The sequence below is a fragment of the Acipenser ruthenus genome, chromosome 14 (assembly GCF_902713425.1).
Source record: "Acipenser ruthenus chromosome 14, fAciRut3.2 maternal haplotype, whole genome shotgun sequence".
NCBI classification, from domain to species: Eukaryota; Metazoa; Chordata; class Actinopteri; order Acipenseriformes; family Acipenseridae; genus Acipenser; species Acipenser ruthenus.
This window is the reverse complement of record NC_081202.1, coordinates 7,974,317-7,993,974: the sequence shown is the minus strand read 5'-3', so window position 1 is coordinate 7,993,974 and position 19,658 is coordinate 7,974,317. Positions and strand designations below refer to the sequence as shown.

At 37.0% G+C, this 19,658-nt stretch overlaps 1 protein-coding gene across 3 annotated transcripts in view; it reads left to right on the top strand.

The window, feature by feature from the left end:
- The window catches only part of LOC117419774 (SLIT-ROBO Rho GTPase-activating protein 1), a 96,319-nt gene that overhangs the window by 51,707 nt on the left and 24,954 nt on the right, over positions 1-19,658 (top strand). For all 3 annotated transcript variants that reach the window (XR_009307236.1, XM_058985728.1, XM_058985729.1), the window contains exons 3-8: positions 1,635-1,797; positions 8,300-8,362; positions 10,124-10,306; positions 11,167-11,295; positions 15,944-16,165; positions 16,785-16,886. Coding sequence is in view for 2 of the 3 variants with exons in the window: in XM_058985728.1 (XP_058841711.1) it covers positions 1,635-1,797; positions 8,300-8,362; positions 10,124-10,306; positions 11,167-11,295; positions 15,944-16,165; positions 16,785-16,886 (862 nt within the window). In the remaining variant the exon portion in view is untranslated. The remainder of the gene's footprint in view (positions 1-1,634; positions 1,798-8,299; positions 8,363-10,123; positions 10,307-11,166; positions 11,296-15,943; positions 16,166-16,784; positions 16,887-19,658) is intronic.

Genomic DNA, 19,658 nt, shown 5'->3' with positions numbered 1-19,658 from the left:
TTCATGGCTTTTAACAAAGTTGAGTTTCTACTACAGTATAATATAGAAGGTTCACGTCACTCTGTCTCAATTATGTGGCCACCTGCACAAACGGCCTGTTTCATAAACAGACTGATACTCAGGCGATTAATAATTAGCCTTATATACAATACATAGAACATTATATAGGGTGTGCTTTCTGTCCATGACCTTGACTGCTTTGAGAATCTGCTTACATGCCCTTATACTATGTATGTTTATAATACACTGATGTACATAGAAAATATTGTTTAGGGTGCTGTAGAACACAAGCTGTTAGCCATCCCATGGGAGGTCAACATAAATAACAAAAAATTAAAGAATAGTGTAACTAAACCGAATGCAAAGACATTTCCATCATATTCATACTATCTGGCTGTATCGCATGAATATAATGGTAAACTATGTACCATATATTACGATCATTTTTGGTAAAATCATTACTAAGTATATCTAATAACTGTAGAGTTGCATAAATAATACCCTGGTCAACTGTGCCTGTATGCCTAAATGTCATAGTTTTTCTTAAGCTCTAATAGGCTGAGGATGCAGGGAGTTATTTATAAATTGCATGCAGCTTCGCCTTCATAGCCGTTTGTCATCATTGTTGTGTAAACAGACAACAATGAGGACACATGGATCATATGTCTTCTTTCTATATCTGGATCCCTGTTTTACATTCTTTCACACATTGTATCGCCATAGACACCGAATCAATACACACTGTGCAGTCAGCCCTGCGTTCTGATTGTTTACTATGGTACCAGTTGTTTCCAATAAATCAATACAAATGTTACTAGAAAAGAAAAAAAAAGCTTAAACTTGAGTTTTCATGACATGTGAAACCATGGAGATATGCCGAGCTTTCTCCCCTTGGTATTTATTATTATTATTATTTATTTCTTAGCTGACGCCCTTATCCAGGGCGACTTACAATTGTTACAAGATATCACATTATTTTTACATACAATTACCCATTTATACAGTTGGGTTTTTTTATTTTTACTGGAGCAATCTAGGTAAAGTACCTTGCTCAAGGGTACAGCAGCAGTGTCCCCACCGGGATTTGAACCCACGACCCTCCGGTCAAGAGTCCAGAGCCCTAACCACTACTCCACACTGCTGCCCTATTTACACATCCTAAAACCATCAGCACACAGTTCTCACCGAAGTTCCTGCCTTCAAGTTGGATAAACAGTAGTAGGAAACATTACCCCAGGCAATTAAGAAAGCGCAGATTTCTCTCTTAGGTTTGTAGTCTCCATGGCCTTGGTACAAAACCAATTCAGGAGTCAGGTAAACAGATTGTGCCGCAATCTGAATTCTTTTTTCTTCTTTTTTCGAAAAGGAATATGATTAAGTCTGGTTCAGCTTAATCCCAGCTGCTGCAGTTCAATAGCTTTAATCTAAATGAGACATCTTTGGCCAACCATTATGTGGCTGCTGTGGTGATGGATGGCGGTTGCTTTGTTGTCCTTCATCATCCTTATCTCTTTTATGTGTCTGAAAAACAAGTGGGAACTATTTACAATCAGGAATGTTCATTTGAACTCGGATAATATTTCCTTTTTGTTTTTTTAATTGAATAAATATATACATTTTTTTTTTTTTTACAGAAGAGACCAAAACCTATTGTCTCCTGTGAACTGCTGGTACTTATTGCTGAACCAGGTGAGGCGAGAAAGCAAAGACCATGCCACACTCAGCGACATCTACCTGAACAACGTCATCATGCGCTTCATGCAGATCAGCGAGGACTCCACAAGACTCTTCAAAAAGGTGGGATTAGAGGGAGTGTATCCTTCAGCTTGCATCTGCTTTCAGTTACAGCTCAACTGAAGATGGATTGTGTTGTTGCAATACCAAAATGAAGGGACCCTTTACATAAAACATTATTGCACGTTGTTAAAGATTTTATTGGTAAAACTTGCAATAAACTACTTTAATGTAACTGCTCCTTGCTGCAACAGAATGGTTTCTTGCTAGATTACATTTATACCATACCTTTCCCCTACTATTTAATTGGTTGTTATGGGTTATGTTGTTCCAGTGTTGAGTTATTATCCTTTTTGTCTAGATCTCCCTGTAGTTGGCTTTGAGCTGCTTTGAGAAACCTAAACTGATCCCTACCTGATTTTCCACGATCACACAACTTGCATCAGAGTTGTCTTGTTATCCTATACTTCACAAAAAAGTTTCAAGCAACAGATGCATAAGGAAGCTTAATATAATTCTTTATTCTGAAACAAAAAAAAACATTCCTTGTTTGCGTAAGCTGGTGCAGGCAAATCTAGTTTTCTTCAAGCTGCATTCATAACATCACCTCGGTGCTATCCTTCAATGAAGCTTCGACCGTGCGTGAGAGCTTCCTTCAATCCTTCAGACAACATCTGCACAGCACAACTAGATCTGCTTTTAATTACGGCTTTCCAAAGTTGATTTTTACTGAAGACACTTTTCTTGTACTTCAAAATTCAAATTTTCTGGCCACAACATTGGATTAAAGAGATCCCAGATGTAAGGTCCTTACATAGTCAAAGTTAAGGCAGCTCTTGTGTTTCAAGTGCCAAGCTACCCAGCTCGTGGGTACAAGTTCAAGTCCCAGCAAGGGGAATTACACTCATGATGGGAATGTATTACTTTTCCAGATGTCAGTTGTGCTGGCTTCATCTATGTTGGGAAGGACACAATCCCCCCACTGGGTATACAGAATCCCTTTCTGGATGTAAACACCAGCAGACACACAAGTCTGAAGCAGACACTTGCAACGAGAGCACTGGGGTGACCTTGCAGCTGTTATTATTGCAGAGCTGTTGAAAAGTCCTTTGATGAGGTTGGAGATGGTTTTTTTTTGTATTATTACTACAAAAAATTGGATCTACCAAGGCTGTAGCCAGCTATGAGGCACCTGAGGCACGGGCCTCGGTTAAAATCATACTAATAATTCTTTATTTAGGCTCTCTTACGCCTTGCTTTGCTGCAAAATAAAATACATTTCATCGCTCGTCGTCTGCATGCATTAATTCCCAAGTTCCGCTAATATTTATAGACTCTGTGCTCTTCAAAATATTTTACTGCAACTGCAGACTGCAGCGAAACTGCTCAGTTCACACCACCATAGCAGTTAAACGTGTTCGAAAAGGTTTTGAAACAACCAAGGCGAGGCAAAGTAATAATGTTGATTAGAAAGAAGTACATATCAGCCTAATAATAAAGAATAATACATTCCCTTGGCAGGCCACAGTTTAGTAAACCCAGCTTATTAATATTGCGTTTCTAAACCGCTAGTGGAAGCGGCTTGTAAGCTGCAGAGGGGTGTTGCGCAGTGCATGGGCAAGTGCCTCTGTGATTTTTTCATGGATGGCTACGGCCCTGACTACATTATTATTATTATTATTATTATTATTTATTTCTTAGCAGACGCCCTTATCCAGGGCGACTTACAATTGTTACAAGATATCACATTATTTTTTACATACAATTACCCATTTATACAGTTGGGCTTTTTACTGGAGTAATCTAGGTAAAGTACCTTGCTCAAGGGTACAGCAGCAGTGTCCCCTACCAGGGATTGAAGCCACAACCCTCCGGTCAAGAGCCCAAAGCCCTAACCACTACTCCACACTGCTGCATTGGACTACATTGGACCTACAAAACACTGGGCTTGGTTAATTGTAGTCTAGTTTAATTTAGACAGGCTGGCCCACAAGAAATAAAAAAATGCAATTTAGCTGTAACCGTGTTAAACTGCATTTTTAAAGGTGTTTTGATTGCTCAGATGGGCAGGTTGTATAAGAACGCAGTCAGTTTTCAACTGTGTAGATACTTTACTTCCTCTGCATTTTATCTGAAACTAATTTTAACTCACCAAGCTATCTTCATAATACCTGTTAAATATTTAGATAACTCCTCTGTAGACGGTTCTTTCATTATTTAAAAATACAGGCTCCATGCAAAAAGCACGTGGTTTGCAATTCAAATGCAGGCCACAATTCATAATTTTTCAAAATCTTCAGTGCCGTGCTGCCAAAGAGTAGGCTGTTTGACAAAAAACAGAACTGCAAATTAACTAGTAAATTCATCTTCATTGTTTTTTTCTTCATCCCAATTTTGTTAATTTACTACAATTTCCATTATAATACCTAAAAAGTGGGGTGTCCATCCAATCACAATCGTGGCCCATTTCACTCCAGGTATAACAGATAAAATTAGCTAATTAACTACTTCAGGGTCTGGATGGAGGTTGAATTGGTTCAATTAAACAATTTAGGACAGGGTTGGAACAAAGAGTGGAAGGGCCAACTTTGGCCACTCCTGCCCTAAAATGCACATATTGCCAACAGATGCATCCAACTATAACAGATTGACTGGCATGGTAGCAGTGATCCAGACTTGTCATGAGATAGCTGAGTCGATCTTAACTGAACCAAGAGAGCACACGGAGAACCGTTGCTGCTGCTAGCTACCAGTTACAAATAGTTGACATTGATCTGGTCAATAGTAAACATGGGGATTGATACATGATATGTTATCCCTTGTTGGTGAAGGGGGGGGACGGACAAGTCCCTTCCTGTAAAACAAGACAAAACAACACCCAAATCGTACTTTAATGACAGTAAAATTACAGTATATTTAGGTATGTGAGATGATCTTATATCAACTTCTCACAGTTCTTGTAAATCTTTCTTTGGTCTATATTAGAGGGTATATATCTAGAAGGTCCTAGAGGGTTTCAATAATTAAAATAATTAGGCCAATTAAATCAGCCTTCACAGACCTCACAAGCATGCAATATATTCGTCAGTCATCTTGATTTAGGAATAAATTAGGTCACTTCATGCAAGTATAAATATGTGGGAAAAAGTTTGAAAAAAAAAATACATATTTTAAAGATTTTCAGGCTTTCAGTATATTTTTGTGTGCTCCTAATATCATTAAGTACAAATATGCTTTATTATAGCTGTCTTATAATCTATGTTGAAAGAGTTGAAAGAGTTAAAATACAGCAAGTCATTTTCATGACTATATTTCTTTATATAGTGAAAGAGTCACATACACTACCACTATTGATGCAGAGACACCATGTCATCTGACCTTGTATTAACCAAGATGGTATTGAATTTTCAATTTTCGCCAAGTACTTAATTATTGGTTTAACATCGATTTTCTGTTTGTTTAAAATGCAGCTATAAATAATGGACTGTTGGTAACTGCTACTGATAGTAATTGGAAATAACAAAAGGACACAGAGACCAAGAAGACCTGAAATGCACTGCAGAGCATTGACATGAATCAAGGTTATTTTACTCTGTTCTTGCATTAACACATTACTCAGGAGCCCATCTACATTTTCTTACCTGGTTCATATTTTATTATGTGGGTTTTGTATTCTACAATTTAATAATGGTTTTTAGAATGATTTGCCCCATAGGGGTGTGCGACAGTGATTTCTGCCCCCTCTTCAACTGTGAAATTTAAATGTTTTCCGAAAATGTAGATAGTATAGTATACTATAGTATAGTATAGTATCCTTTTAAAATTAAGTAGGACACAAACAGCAACATCTGCATCCTTCAATCAACCGATGAAGGATTTGGAACATCACTGAGAAATGCAGCATTTAAGGTGTAGAAAGAACTTCATCAATAACATACTGGCAGATCCAGGCCATGCAACACTGCATTACACTTAGCAGTGCTTTCCCAGCAATACCTCCACCCTCTGTTCAGTAACGTGCACAATATGTGCATTGACTTAATTTATATACGAAGCATATACAATATTGTACACATATGCTGCATAGCTCTTTTAACTTCATCGTTTATCAAGTGTGATTAGCACAGATTTACACTCATTTGTGCATTTCATATTGTATACAGAACATAACAGAAACACAAGGGTTATGTTAAATACAGCTTTTTGTTTGCATTCTGCTTTAAGCAGCAGTATGATTCTTTTGTACTGTTGCTGGTTTATCATGGTGATTAGAGGAGTCTAAAAATTACTAGGAACAGGCTGTTGTTGAATGCCTTAGTCATTTTATAAATGATAGATGTTGAACAAAATGTTCTTGAGGATGGGTGTGTTCTTTTTAAGTGGGTGGTGTAAATGATTCTGTTTATTGCCCATGTTTAGATTTGGTGTTTTACACTGCAGGACAGTCAGTGACATGTGAGTGGAATGTAACACATGATTGAATAGGAGAATCATATAAGTGAGTTATCCATGGTGTTCCTCATGAATGAAAACCTGACAGTCCTGCAATTTTGGATATACATGAAAACTGACACTTCTATTATATTTTAATTCTGAAACTTTGCTGGAACTGCTTTTGAATATATTTGATAATAATTTGCATTGGGTAAGTATTGGGAAATGTGTATTTTGCATAAAGCCTTGACACTATACTAATCACAAAAATAGGGTATAAAACACAGCAGCAGATTTTGGAGACAACCATTACTGAAGTGGAGCAGAAAACATGACATTCCAGACGGTGGTGTCTGAACCAGTCAACGCAAGCTTGCCTGAGTCTGTTTGTGAAAGGAAGTGCAACATGGGTCATTCATGTCTCAGTTGGGATTTCAAGGTATTTTTCATCAGGATGTAGAAATGGCATTGTGACACGGACATCAAATTCGGGACTTGTCTCAAACACCTAATGCCTGCTGGTATCGTATCCATAAATTGGTGAATACAGTACCCAGTTGTACTGCAGCAAATCATTTGACTCCCTTCTGGAGCATTCCGACAGCTTGCCAATGTTGTTTCTCCATGAGCAGCTGCATGAAGTGGAGCAACCACAATATGTGGCCTTCCTGAAAGGCATCTCCCTTTATCTCACAAAGGACCAATTATACTGTTATATGTCCCTTATGTGCGTATTTTACAGCTAGCAGATATTTACTGAAGTTCAGGATTGAATAAAGAAATACTATTGACATTCTTTGCAGCCAGTGACATGCTTTGACCCTGAAGATATTCCTGAGGTGAAATGACCTAGAATGCACGAGTATAACAGTGTACATAACATAAGGCATGCAAACCTAGAGCTTTCTTCAACCTAGCACGGTACCAGATATTTAAAAAAAAAAATGCAATAACACTTTGCTTCTTTCAAGACTGCACATGTGAGACTCACAAAAGCAAATAGAAGTAAGATTTATTGAATTGTTTCATCAGTCATAACTCCTTTAGTTCATGGACAACACAGCTGCATGTGTTTGTTTTTTTTTAATTTATTTTTTTTGCCAACATGGTGCAATATATTAAAAAGGATTTACATTTGATGTGGTAAATTCCTGCTCAGCTTTACAACCTAACTTATCGGCTCAAATAGATTTTACGAGATTTTCTAACTGCATACAGTATGTTGCACTGAAATGCTTTGAAATTAGATTAGTACTTAAATAAGTGGGTTAGCAAAACACTTTGAGTGCAATGAAAAGACCAGGCACTCACCAGGGTAATCCAGTTTAATTGGAATAGGTCCACCTATGAGTTACACCGCAACAAAGTTTTTGAACTTTGACCTTGGGGTGAAACCCCAAAAATAAAAATCTCAAAAACTGACCAAGAAAATGTCAAGGCCACATCATTAGTGGAGAATAAATCAGCACCTTTTATTCCATGTGAACAACTGCTTTTAGTGACATGGAGATGTTACTAGCACTGCTATCATAGTAATGAAGTAAAGTGTGGAAGATGTTAATCAAGGTTTGCACTCAGTTCAGAATTTGAGAACTTCCCATTGGGAATTCTTTCAATCCAAACTCGTCCAAAATTCATTACTTCAGTGATGGTTGTGCTGCCCAACACAAAAACTGGTTCAATTTCGCATTGTAACTTCAAATGGCAAAGGTATTGGGGAAACAATCAAGCGAAAAACTGCAAAAACGACCTTGCAGCGTCCCATTGATGGCCAGATTGTAACCCCTGAAGGCATGTATTCATTCTGCAAGACGGCCTTCGACAGGATAATCTTCATCTTTGTATCTGTATCTGCAAATACATCCTGGCCAGTGCTGAACATTTAAAACGTAGGTTCAAGTCCATAAAGGGCACTACACACCTGCATGGGGTGTGAAATGCCCCAAGGTGGACTTTGTTGACCCCAAGGTCAACATTATTAAGGTGTAACTTCCTTTTGTTTTCATTCAAATGCGTTTAGCATTTGCCGTGCGATTTCCAATAAAATGACACCTTGCACAAGTCTATAGCACAAGCTGTTTTGGAGTAAAAGGTTGTTTAACATTGTCTTTTTTCTTCTTTTTTTATACAGAGTAAAGAGATTACGTTCCAACTACAAGAGGATTTAATGAAGGTTCTCAATGAGCTATATACAGTAAGGGCCATTTTATACTGCAGTATATTGTGTCACTAATTTTAAGGAAAAAATAAGATCCAAATTTGGATCGACATATTGCTTCACATGCTGTAATACCCTTTTACATTTGGTACTGTAAATGCTGAGGTGTTACTTAGAAACTGGCTAATGCCTGTTCATCACTGTAGTTGTAAATTGCATTGAAGAGAATTTATTCGCAGCCACACTTTCATGGCTTAAACTTTGCTCGACTTGCATGCCTTTCCCAATTTCCGGTACAGTGTTTGCAATTGTGCTGCTCCCACAGCTTTATAATGCTACAGGGATCACATGGCACATCACATGATCAATTTGATTTTTTTCTGTAATTTAAGGCGATGACAAATCTGCTTAACCGGTCCTAATAAAGTGGCCATAGTTGTATGTGTTGCATATCCCCTATATACAGTTACATTTATATGATATAAGGCAAATAAATAACATTAATGCATCATACAGAGGGTTGAAAGGCATCAAATATATTTCCTTATGTAAACGTAAAGCATTACGCCTGTGCTGTAATAAGTGAAGACCTTGACTTACTGTTCATTCTTCTCCTGCTTGGTATATTAATATTGAGAGACAATATTCTCTGAGTGTGATACGGAGACAGTTCCAAATCTATGACCTTGCTCTTGCAATGCTGCTGCTATACGACCAATCAATAGTTCATATTGGCACCATAATTGCAGGCAGGGCAATAAGTGTCAGGCAGCTCTGTAGTATGTGGCAGATTCATACTTTACACATACAATGAAAAAAATGCAAATGCATGAATAATTGGTAGTTAAATTGAATTAATGGTCACAGCTTGCACTTTTGAAGGTCATAGGTTTTGTTTGATATATATCTTCAGTTGAGAGAGTAATTTGTTGAATCTTTTATTGAGAAATTACCAATTCATACAAAAATATATATTCAGACTGTGGCATTTTCAAAATGAGACACTATATATTTACACAGTGATATACAGTACTGTGCAATTAGCTCACATTTCAAGTTTAAATTGACATTGTTAAAATGAATGGCACGAGAAGCCCTTTAATCCCCAATTGTGCCAGTTTGAACTAGAAACTCATTCCAGGGGCATTCCAGGAGGCATCCTGATCAGTTTACAGAAATTAGATATTTGCAGGAAAAAAATTGGAGGAGAGTTCCCAAGAGACACGGATTAATTCCATCTCTGAGGCTATCAATCTCTTGTAGCTCTTCTAGCAATTTATCTCCAAGGACTTGACTTGCATGCATTTGGATTGCAAGGTTTTATTAGAATCAAATAAAAATAAAAAATGGATCATTCTATATCTATATTTATGTAGTCAAGAACTGTTATACATATTATTACCTATCCTTTAATAATAATACTTCTAATAATATAGTGACTCCCCTTTATAAGGCATCCCTTTCTACTGAGGTACCAGTTATAAGGTGGCATAGTGGTACAAGCACTATATTTTATTCTGTAAGTGCCCTTCAGTAATTCACTGTTTTCAATATTTCACAGAGTATTAATGTGTAAGTCACATAGCGAAATAAAGAGGGAGCAGTCTACCATGATCTACTACTTTCGTTATATACCTCAGAATTGGAGTATTTAAAGTTAAGGATGAACTACACCACTGCAAGATCACAAGAGGAAACAGATGCCATGGTTTCACTGAGTTTTAGTTTATAATTTGTAATTGAGTGTTTGAAGCTGTTCCTGCCCCTCATTTCCCACCACTTCTTAACTGTGCGCAGGTCATGAAGACTTATCACATGTATCACACGGAGAGCATCAGTGCTGAGTGCAAGCTGAAGGAGGCTGAGAAGCAGGAGGAGAAGCAGATTGGGAGGTCAGGAGATCCCGTCTTCAGCATCCGTCTGGAGGACAAGCACCAGAGACGCAGCTCTGTGAAGAAGATTGAGAAGATGAAGGAAAAGGTAAAGGTAGAGGTTTACATGAGTGGCTGTTCTAACAATGTGTCGGCTTCTCACGGCATTCAGACTGGGTTCTGGATTTCATAGATTCAAGGAGATACTTGTATGGGTATGCATAATGAAAGCATGGTAAAACAGAAGTAAGAATTGTAAAGCCTGTAGAGTTATGGTAAAGCAATTAAAAAAAACAAAAAAAAAAACACTGGCAAACTGTGGTAAATTATGGCAAATGCATTGTATAACCACGAGAAAAACATGTTCAAAATTACCATGGTAAGCTTTTATCAGTTATATTGACTAATATCTTCTTGTTGTCTAGATTCACTTGGTATCATTTTCTGGTCCGGTAATCACATTCTGTTTTTTTTTTTTAAGTTTTAAGTACCCCTAGCGTATGTTCTGAACAGAAGTTCCAGAATCATTTCGAAACTCTCAGTACATCAGGTACATTAGAGGCAGAGTGTAATCTTAACAAGAAAAACAATACATTACTTAAGACAATTCATACCAATACTAAATTGCTCTTTAAGTGCATCTAACATTATTGAAGCATTATATTTATTTTATGTTCACTGGTAAGATGATTGCCACTCTAGAAAAACAGGTGGAATACAATATAATAGAGCCTTATAGCTTACTGCTGTAAAGCATTAATTATTAACGGAACTTAAAACGTACCGTATACAAGATGCAGGAACACATGTTGTTCATTTGTCCTGACACAGTAGCACACTTGTTTCCCTCCACACAGAGCCATTGTGTGGCATGCATGGTAGATCACTTTGAGGTTTAGATATTGATTCTCTGCTAAATATGAATGACTGTGCTGGTAAAACTACAATTTCTGTATCTTTTTTTATCAGCGGCAAGCCAAATACTCTGAAAACAAGCTGAAGTCTATCAAAGCACGGAACGAATACCTTCTAACTTTGGAAGCGACAAACTCTTCTGTTTTCAAGTACTACGTTCATGACCTCTCTGATTTAATTGATGTAAGTACCTGAAACAAAGGACTGTGCAGCAATGTGTGTAGCAATAACTAGTTATTATATTTAAAAGACAAATCCACTGAATAACAGCATCTATTTACCCTGTTTTAGCATCATAGAAATTACTCTCGAATTCCTGAATGTTAGCTTCATTTTTATTTATCCCACTCTATACTTTTACACACATGTAATGTATAAATGCCAAGACAATAACAGAGCAGCATATCTGTGCATACTCTGTGCGCTTTAAAATAAGAACAGGTACTTTTACTTTTTCCAGCTCTGTTGCTTAAACATGCCACAGTCCACCCTTATTTGTATGACAGGTGGAAACTCTTTGTTGGATTTTTAACAGAACAGAACAGAAACCACACTTAATTGACTTTTTTCTTCTTAAAAATCAGGCCCAAACAAGGAAAAACCATGTACATGGAGATAACAATCTCTCTCACTAACATTTAACAGTGAACCCTATAGTTAACACCATTGATATTAAATCATTGATGTTTTTTTTCTGATATCATTTTTCTATAGCTGTATGCAGACAAAATCCTATTTTTGTCTTTTGTTACACAGCCTAAAAGGTTTTACGCTTATCCTAAAAACGGGCTCATTAAAGTACCAGCACTTCCTCTCATGAGAACCATGCTGCTGTGTCCTGAGCACATACAGTACTGACACAAATTATGGAAACAACTAATGATTTACAGAACGACGGGGGATTTTATTGCCCATTTTTCCTCACTCAGACCCCTATACTTACAAATTATCTTGGTATCCCTGAATAGATAATTGTCTCCTCTTTAAAAGGCTTGCTGTAGATCATTTGTTGTTTTCATAATTTGTCTGTGCTGTATTCAAGGCATTTAAGGGCTTCTCACAAAAAAGCAGGTGAATTTGAGGTTTCAAGTGTCAACGTTATTTTAAAAGCAAATGGCTAACAGTTTATGTAAATCAAACCTCACAGACACTAACAAAGGTCATTACATTTCACTTGTTAATCAACATCTGCTTAGTTACAAGTATGCAAATAAGCATGCACACGGCATTAAAGCAGCATTAATTAGTTCGGCATCAAGTAATATATTTCGAAGCAGTACAGTGAATTCACTAATATTCATTTTAAATGCTTTTGGATTTTATTTTTATTGTAGGCACCTTGTAACAGAGGTCTGTTTATATTCCAACTGCAACATTCTCAGATCAGTCTGGCGAGAAATTGGGAGCCTTTGTTTCACATTATTTTTTTGTTAAGCCTTCAATAACAGCCCTTCTTGATCTGCTGTTTTATATCATAGCCGCTTTCAATTATGTACCATTATTTATGTTCTTATTTTTTATTATGTTTTCAATCATTCTGATAGTTCTTACTTCAATAAAAACTCAATATATGAGTAATTTATCAAAAAATAAAGACAATATTTGAGTGCTTACAATAAGAACCTTTCGGAGTGATTGAAAACATCATTAAAAAATGAAAAAAATGTAATTTAGTCGTTTTTCTGTGTTGACACATGAATTTCCTGAAGACACAGTGACATTTAATGCAGAAACATGCCGCTTGTGATGGGAACTTTATTACACAATTGAATCTAACTATAATACACAAAACTGTATATTGAAGCTATCTGCATAATTTTTAGCACCACCATTTTATTGTTTCTGGATGTTATTAAAATCTTATGTGCTCTAAAAGCAGTTCCTTATTATAGGCCTGCACTGAGGATACCACAAATTAAAAACGAAAACAAAATAAAAACACTCCAGACTTAAAATTCATCACACTGACCAAATGATGGGTTATAGGTGGCAATTGTTTCAGAATTGCCAGAACCGGTTTGCCCCAGCCCCTAATTTCAAAGAGACAACCAAGATTTTTTCTACTGCACAGGCTGGTGAGAGGCAGCTTTCTCTTCTGCCGAATTGAGCTGATTCATATAAGCCAGCACACCGTTAGCAACAACCTCAAATAGCCCCTTAGAATCTGACTCTAATTCAGTGCACAGCGCAGTCACAGCCTGCCTGTAATTAGAGCAGAACAATATAAATCCTGTCCTGCACATCAGTGGATCCTTAACATGCATTGCTGCAGGTGGGCATCCTGGCTGCATGCAAAGCACTGAAAGGGAAGAACAGATTTAGATTAAACCGTTTGTCGCCTTGCACTGAGAAACGGCTTTAGAGGAAATAACCTAATCTGGTTATAGTAGCAGATGAAATCAACCGTCCCCTTGAATTCACTGGGGATTCTAAAGTATTGGGACATTCTATTATGGCTAAAGGGCAAAGGATTCACTTGGAGATATTTGCAGTACGTCATTATAATTTCTTACAGGCTGAATAAATAAACCTCTTTTACTGGGGCTGTAACCTGTGAGAAGTGGTTTACAACACTCATTAAGTTTTATATGACCAATATTTGGAGATGAGGATGTGATATAGCGAAGGTGCCAGTACATACATTTGTATAGTTTTACAAAGAGAAGATGTGAAACCTTTTATTGGACTAACTAAACAGTAATTAATCGCAAGATTTCAAGACCTCACAGGTGTCTTCTTCTACATCTCCTTCTCTTTGTCCATCATCTCTGGACAGATACAGCTATCATTTAATCTATCAATGACTATAGTTTTACAGAATTTTACATACACAGTATAGAGAGAGCTGCTTATTAAATTGAGATGAAACTTGGTAAGGTCACTATTTAGCATTAGTTATTGTGAGTTTCAGAATGTGGGGATGTATGGAGGTGTCTGCTTGTCTGTCTATCTGTTCATAGGTCATGCTTACATTTGACATATATCTTAAGAAATGCTTATTTAACTTAGTAAGCATATTCTGTAGGAATAACCACCATGTGTAACTATAAAACACTCAATACATTTTGAAATACAATCATATACTTTGGTGCCACTGTATGCATTTGTGTTGCACTTTCCTGGATCACTGCAGGTACAGTATATGTTTTTTTTCATTTTTACCTCTGTGGTTATCCAAGTAACCTATCAAGCGTATCAGGCCTCTCATAAATTCTCCAGTGATTGTTTATCTTTGCATGGGGCCAGCTTTCCAGGCTGCCACATTGAAATCCAGAAACTGTCCACTTGTGAAATCTCAAACCGGTTATTCAGACTGTGGCAAACTGGGATAAGTCTGCCACTTTCAGGATCTTTTCACACTGTCTTCTTGTGTAACTTGAAGAAACTCTCAACAGATGAATTCAAAACAGGGCGGTGCCTATATATTTATTTGTACACACAAAATAAATCAAACAAAAACAAAAGCCTAACTCCTTCCAGGAGTACTAACTAAACTTTATACCAAATACACAATACCTTTTCAGGTCTGACCACACAGGTATATTTTATTTTTTATTTATTTCTTAGCAGACACCCTTATCCAGGGCGACTTACAATTGTTACAAGATTTCACATTATACAGATATCACATTATTTTTATATACAATTACCCATTTATACAGTTGGGTTTTTTACTGGAGCAATCTAGGTAAAGTACCTTGCTCCAGGGTACAACAGCAGTGTCCCCCACTGGGGCTTGAACCCACAACCCTCCGGTCAAGAGTCCAGAGCCCTAACCACTACTCCACACTGCTCCCCAGACATTCTGACCTGCTTATATACCTGCCTGTCTAATTATAGGCAGGTGTACATACTTAAATCAGTGCCAGGTGATCTGGCTCAATGAAACAATTACCTTATGGCTGTGCAAAGCAGCCACAAAACACACATTACCCAGTGTGCGGGGCCTCTGCCCTGTCACAAGACCTTAGAATGAAAAACTTTTTATGTAATCACTGATTATTGAATCAACTGCATTGTGTCATTCCCTCTGGGAACTGTCCAAAACAAAATCTGATGTTTTGTTGCATCAACTGTGATCAAAATGAAGATGTACAAATGTGACTCATGTTTCACTTTATTCATTTAAGCAGATTGACTGTGGTATTACATACAACAGAAACGTATGTTCTGTGTTTGTGTTACTAAGGAAAACATATGACATCCCAGCATGGCCACTAATGGATTACGTACAGTATTTTTAAGACTTAACTAAAGGTTTGAATTGTACTAGCTGTGGTAGCATTTGATGTTTGAAATTACAGCTGCATGTTTGTACCAGCTGAAATGCCTCCTTTAGTCTTGCTTTGATGTGATAAAAGGATTGGTTTATAGTTGTAAAGGGGTTGTTTTTTATTGTACTTATAGGCAGTATATAGTGTTTGGTCCATAATAAAGTTTAAAACATAGTTTTAAAATGGGTTCATTTTGATTTAACATATCACCAAAGATTTCAGCTCAGGTTTCAAGATCAGAACCTTACTTTTTGTAGTGTTGAGGTTATTAGGATCATGTTTCCTTTTGCATTGCTGGCAGTGCGCATCTGTGCACTACTATAGATGATTCTTAAGTATTTAGCTGATCTACCATGTATGTACTTTTATATCTATGAACTAAACTAGCTTTGGAGGTATGTGTAACCAAACTTGACAGCAGCAAGAAGTCTGTGCTATGGAAAAATACAATAAACAGATGCTAAGGCATTCTACTTTAGTCTAAATGCTGTTTTTGGATGGGATGCTGCCTTTTTCCAACAAAGATGAAGGGTTTCATTTACTTTTCTGATGTCTAGTGCTGCGATCTGGGATACCACGCCAGTCTGAACAGAGCTCTCCGCACCTTTCTGTCTGCTGAATATAACCTGGAGACCTCCCGGCATGAGGGCCTGGATATCATTGAGAATGCAGTGGAGAACCTGGACCCCCGCAGCGACAGGCAGAGGTTCATGGAGATGTACCCCTCTGCTTTCTGCCCACCCATCAAGTTTGAGTTCCAGTCTCACATGGGGGATGAGGTCAGTGTGTGTGTATATATATATATATATATATATATATATATATATATATATGTATGTATATATATATATATATATATATATATATATATGTATATATATATATATATATATATATATATATATATATATATATATATATATATATATATGCTATAGATAAACTGGCACCTTTGCTTTATGGTCTGATTGCATTGGAATAAGTTTGAACTACTACACATAAACTAATTGGGTACCAGGAAGCAGCATCCTTTAGCATTTTTTTGAAATATCTATAATTTCTTCTTTGTTAAAGAAGCCAATGTTGCCATGGCAGCAGCACACAGAGGCCTAGGTACTTTATAAACAACCTGTACAGTACAGCACAAGACCAACTAGTTCCTAACATGGCTTCACTTGATATACCTCAGAGTCCATATAAATGTACAATACTTACCATGACTGTTCTTAAACCACATGTCATTCGCAAGGAAGAACTTATATGTGATATGTGATAAGCAATAACTGTTAATGTAACCACCTCTGGGCATAAATCCGAGTTTTACTGCTGCCTTTCCTGCTTTTGCTGCTCAATTATGTTATTCTATTAGGCTAATGGGGCCTGTTGTTTTCCTGTCAGGTTTGTCAGGTCAGTGCCCAGCAACCCATACAGGCAGAGCTAATGCTGAGATTCCAGCAGTTACAATCCCGGCTGACTACTCTCAAAATCGAGAATGAGGAGGTGAGTTGATGTTAATTCCACCCTCTTGCAAGGGAAATAGGTTCAGTAACGATTCCTGAGCCTACATTGAAACATGAGGATGCCATTCGCTCAGAGTATAAGGAGTAGTCACAGTTCGCTTCTTTGGAATTCAATAGGAAGTACTTCAGTTATACTGTATATGAAAACACATTTGTATTCACAAAACTTGAAAAGACTTACCACGTCAGCTATAACATAACTGTCTTGTCTTACCCAGTTATCTTCGATGGTAATGCGGTGGCAGAACAATGGCTTTACAATGGTCCTGTAAGGCTCAATGGTAGCTCAAGGACATAGTATTAACCAGTATTATTATTTATTATTATTATTTATTTCTTAGCAGACGCCCTTATCCAGGGCGACTTACAATTGTTACAAGATATCACATTATACATTATTTCACATTATACAGATATCACATTATTTTACATACAGTTACCCATTTATACAGTTGGGTTTTTACTGGAGCAATCTAGGTAAAGTACTTTGCTCAAGGGTACAACAGCAGTGTCCCCCACTGGGGATTGAACCCACAACCCTCCGGTCCAGAGTCCAGAGCCCTAACCATTACTCCACACTGCTGCCCAGTACACAATATCACAATATCAAGACCACTGCAGTACTTGCTGTGGTGTTTCTAATGGTTAGAGTTTCTTTGGGGTAAAAACACTGTTATATTAACAGTTCTATCTACGTGCATGATGTGTCATATTATTACACCGGGTGCACCTTGTCTGACTGTACTCTGTGAGAGGGAGACTTCACAGACAAGTTTATCCAGCTGTTTAAACTCTCTTTTGTAAAATATCTTGGGATCATCACAAAGGCACAAGGAACCTTATTGTATCTCATACCCTGACAGTGAGGGGAGTGGCTGAAATGAAATGTAAACTAGTGACGCTCTTCCAACTAAATAAACTGTGTTTGTTTGTACGTTTTGTAATTTTATCAGGATTCCCTTTGCTGACCCCCTTCCACTACATCTTGATCCTCTCATTACTAAACCGCTCAACAGCAACACCAAAAGTCCAAAGCATTTTTGTTCTAATTTCTTAATTTCGTGAAAAAATACCTCACATTTATAAAAAGAAAGAAGACATTTCATCTCTTGTGGTGTTTCTATTATTTACACTGTCTTTCTTTGTTATAGATTAGGGTTTAGAAATGGTTTTTCTCAGTAGAGTTTGGGGCTGTGCTTTATTTGCATGTTTTCTGGTTTAGCCAGATAACTGATCCTAAAGTAAAAAAAAAAAAAAAAAGTATGTTATCAAACTTTGAAGGCACTCTGAAGTCATTGGCTGAATTCCATGTTAAAAAAAAGTGAACCAGGCCATAATAAGACAACAAACAAATAGAAATGCTATACAAACTGCCAACATTTTATACTCTGAAAAATGGTCAGCATGTTTATGTCTCACACTGGAGCAATTACACAAGGTATCAATAACATTATTTTTTTCTTTGTACTTTGGAAGCATAATAAACTCATGTAATAGGGGTATTTTCTGTGGGTTTGTTCACATACCAGAACTGTCTCGAGTCTTGCCTTGGGCTTTGTTACAACCTCAGTGTGTACAGAATAGCCGTTCTGGGGCTTCAGTAGACACAGAGATTAAAGTGCTGTAATCTGTTGAGCATTTTCATAATAAAATAAAAGCTAAACAAACAAATGTATCATGGGTAATTTAGTAAAAGCCCCAGTGGTTCTAGAATAAATGTGGATAAAAGTAAAACAAACAAAAAAAAGTGAGAACTTCTTATTACTGGGATTCTTTTGCTGTGACTTTTTGGTTCGTCTAGATGTAATTCCCAATGGAAAGTACCAGAATGATTCTATTTAATAATGTTTTCTTCATTACCCAGTGAATTATACAGAATAACCTGTTTCAAAGTGTGACTATGCTTTGCTAAAGTGCTTTCATCAGCGCATGCAACTATTTTCTTCCTGAAACCAAGAGGTTGTTTAAAAAGTGATTTCAAGCTCTTGCATTTTCCTAATGATTTCCTCATACTTGTACGCCATGCTGGAAAATTAATGTAGGGACTCATTTGTATGGACAGTGCCACTGGAGCCTTGATCAGCCTTCAGTCGAGGGTTTCAAAGTCTGTGATTCATTTTTCAGCTTCCCGCTTGCTTAGCTCTTAGAAGGCTCATGATGACATTTATCCTTCAGTGTTCCTAGTTTAGTCATCCCCCCCCCCATTTATGAATTCTGTGCATCTTAGCTTCATCTTCTATGTAGCGGGATATTATTTTAAGTGGCTTTAATCCTTTTTGTAGTTTCTTCACTTTTAATTTGAGGTGCATTTAGTGGTCATGCTAAGTAGATTGACTGCACTGTAGAATACAGTTCTCTGTTTATCCAGAATTGAAGCAGAACTAGGACCCCATACCAGTATAACGGTACCTACTATTGGTTTCCACATTGCACCTGTACAACAGAACTATATCTGTATGGTACCTACTGTCATACAAGTATCATGATACGCCAGAAAAAGAAACTCATTGTTATGTATGCAGGTATTGTAGTTCATCTGGTTTATACAGGATACTATTAATACAATTATGAAGTAAGTTGCAACCATTGTCTAGTTCCCAAATTTGAAGAACTAAGGAGTTGTTGGTCAGTCAGTTTGTATGAATGTACTGTATTGTATGTCACACTTAAATTATTATTATTATATATTTTTATAAATTTGGAATCAGTTATTTTACCCCCGATTTTCTCCCAATTTGGAATGCCCAATTAT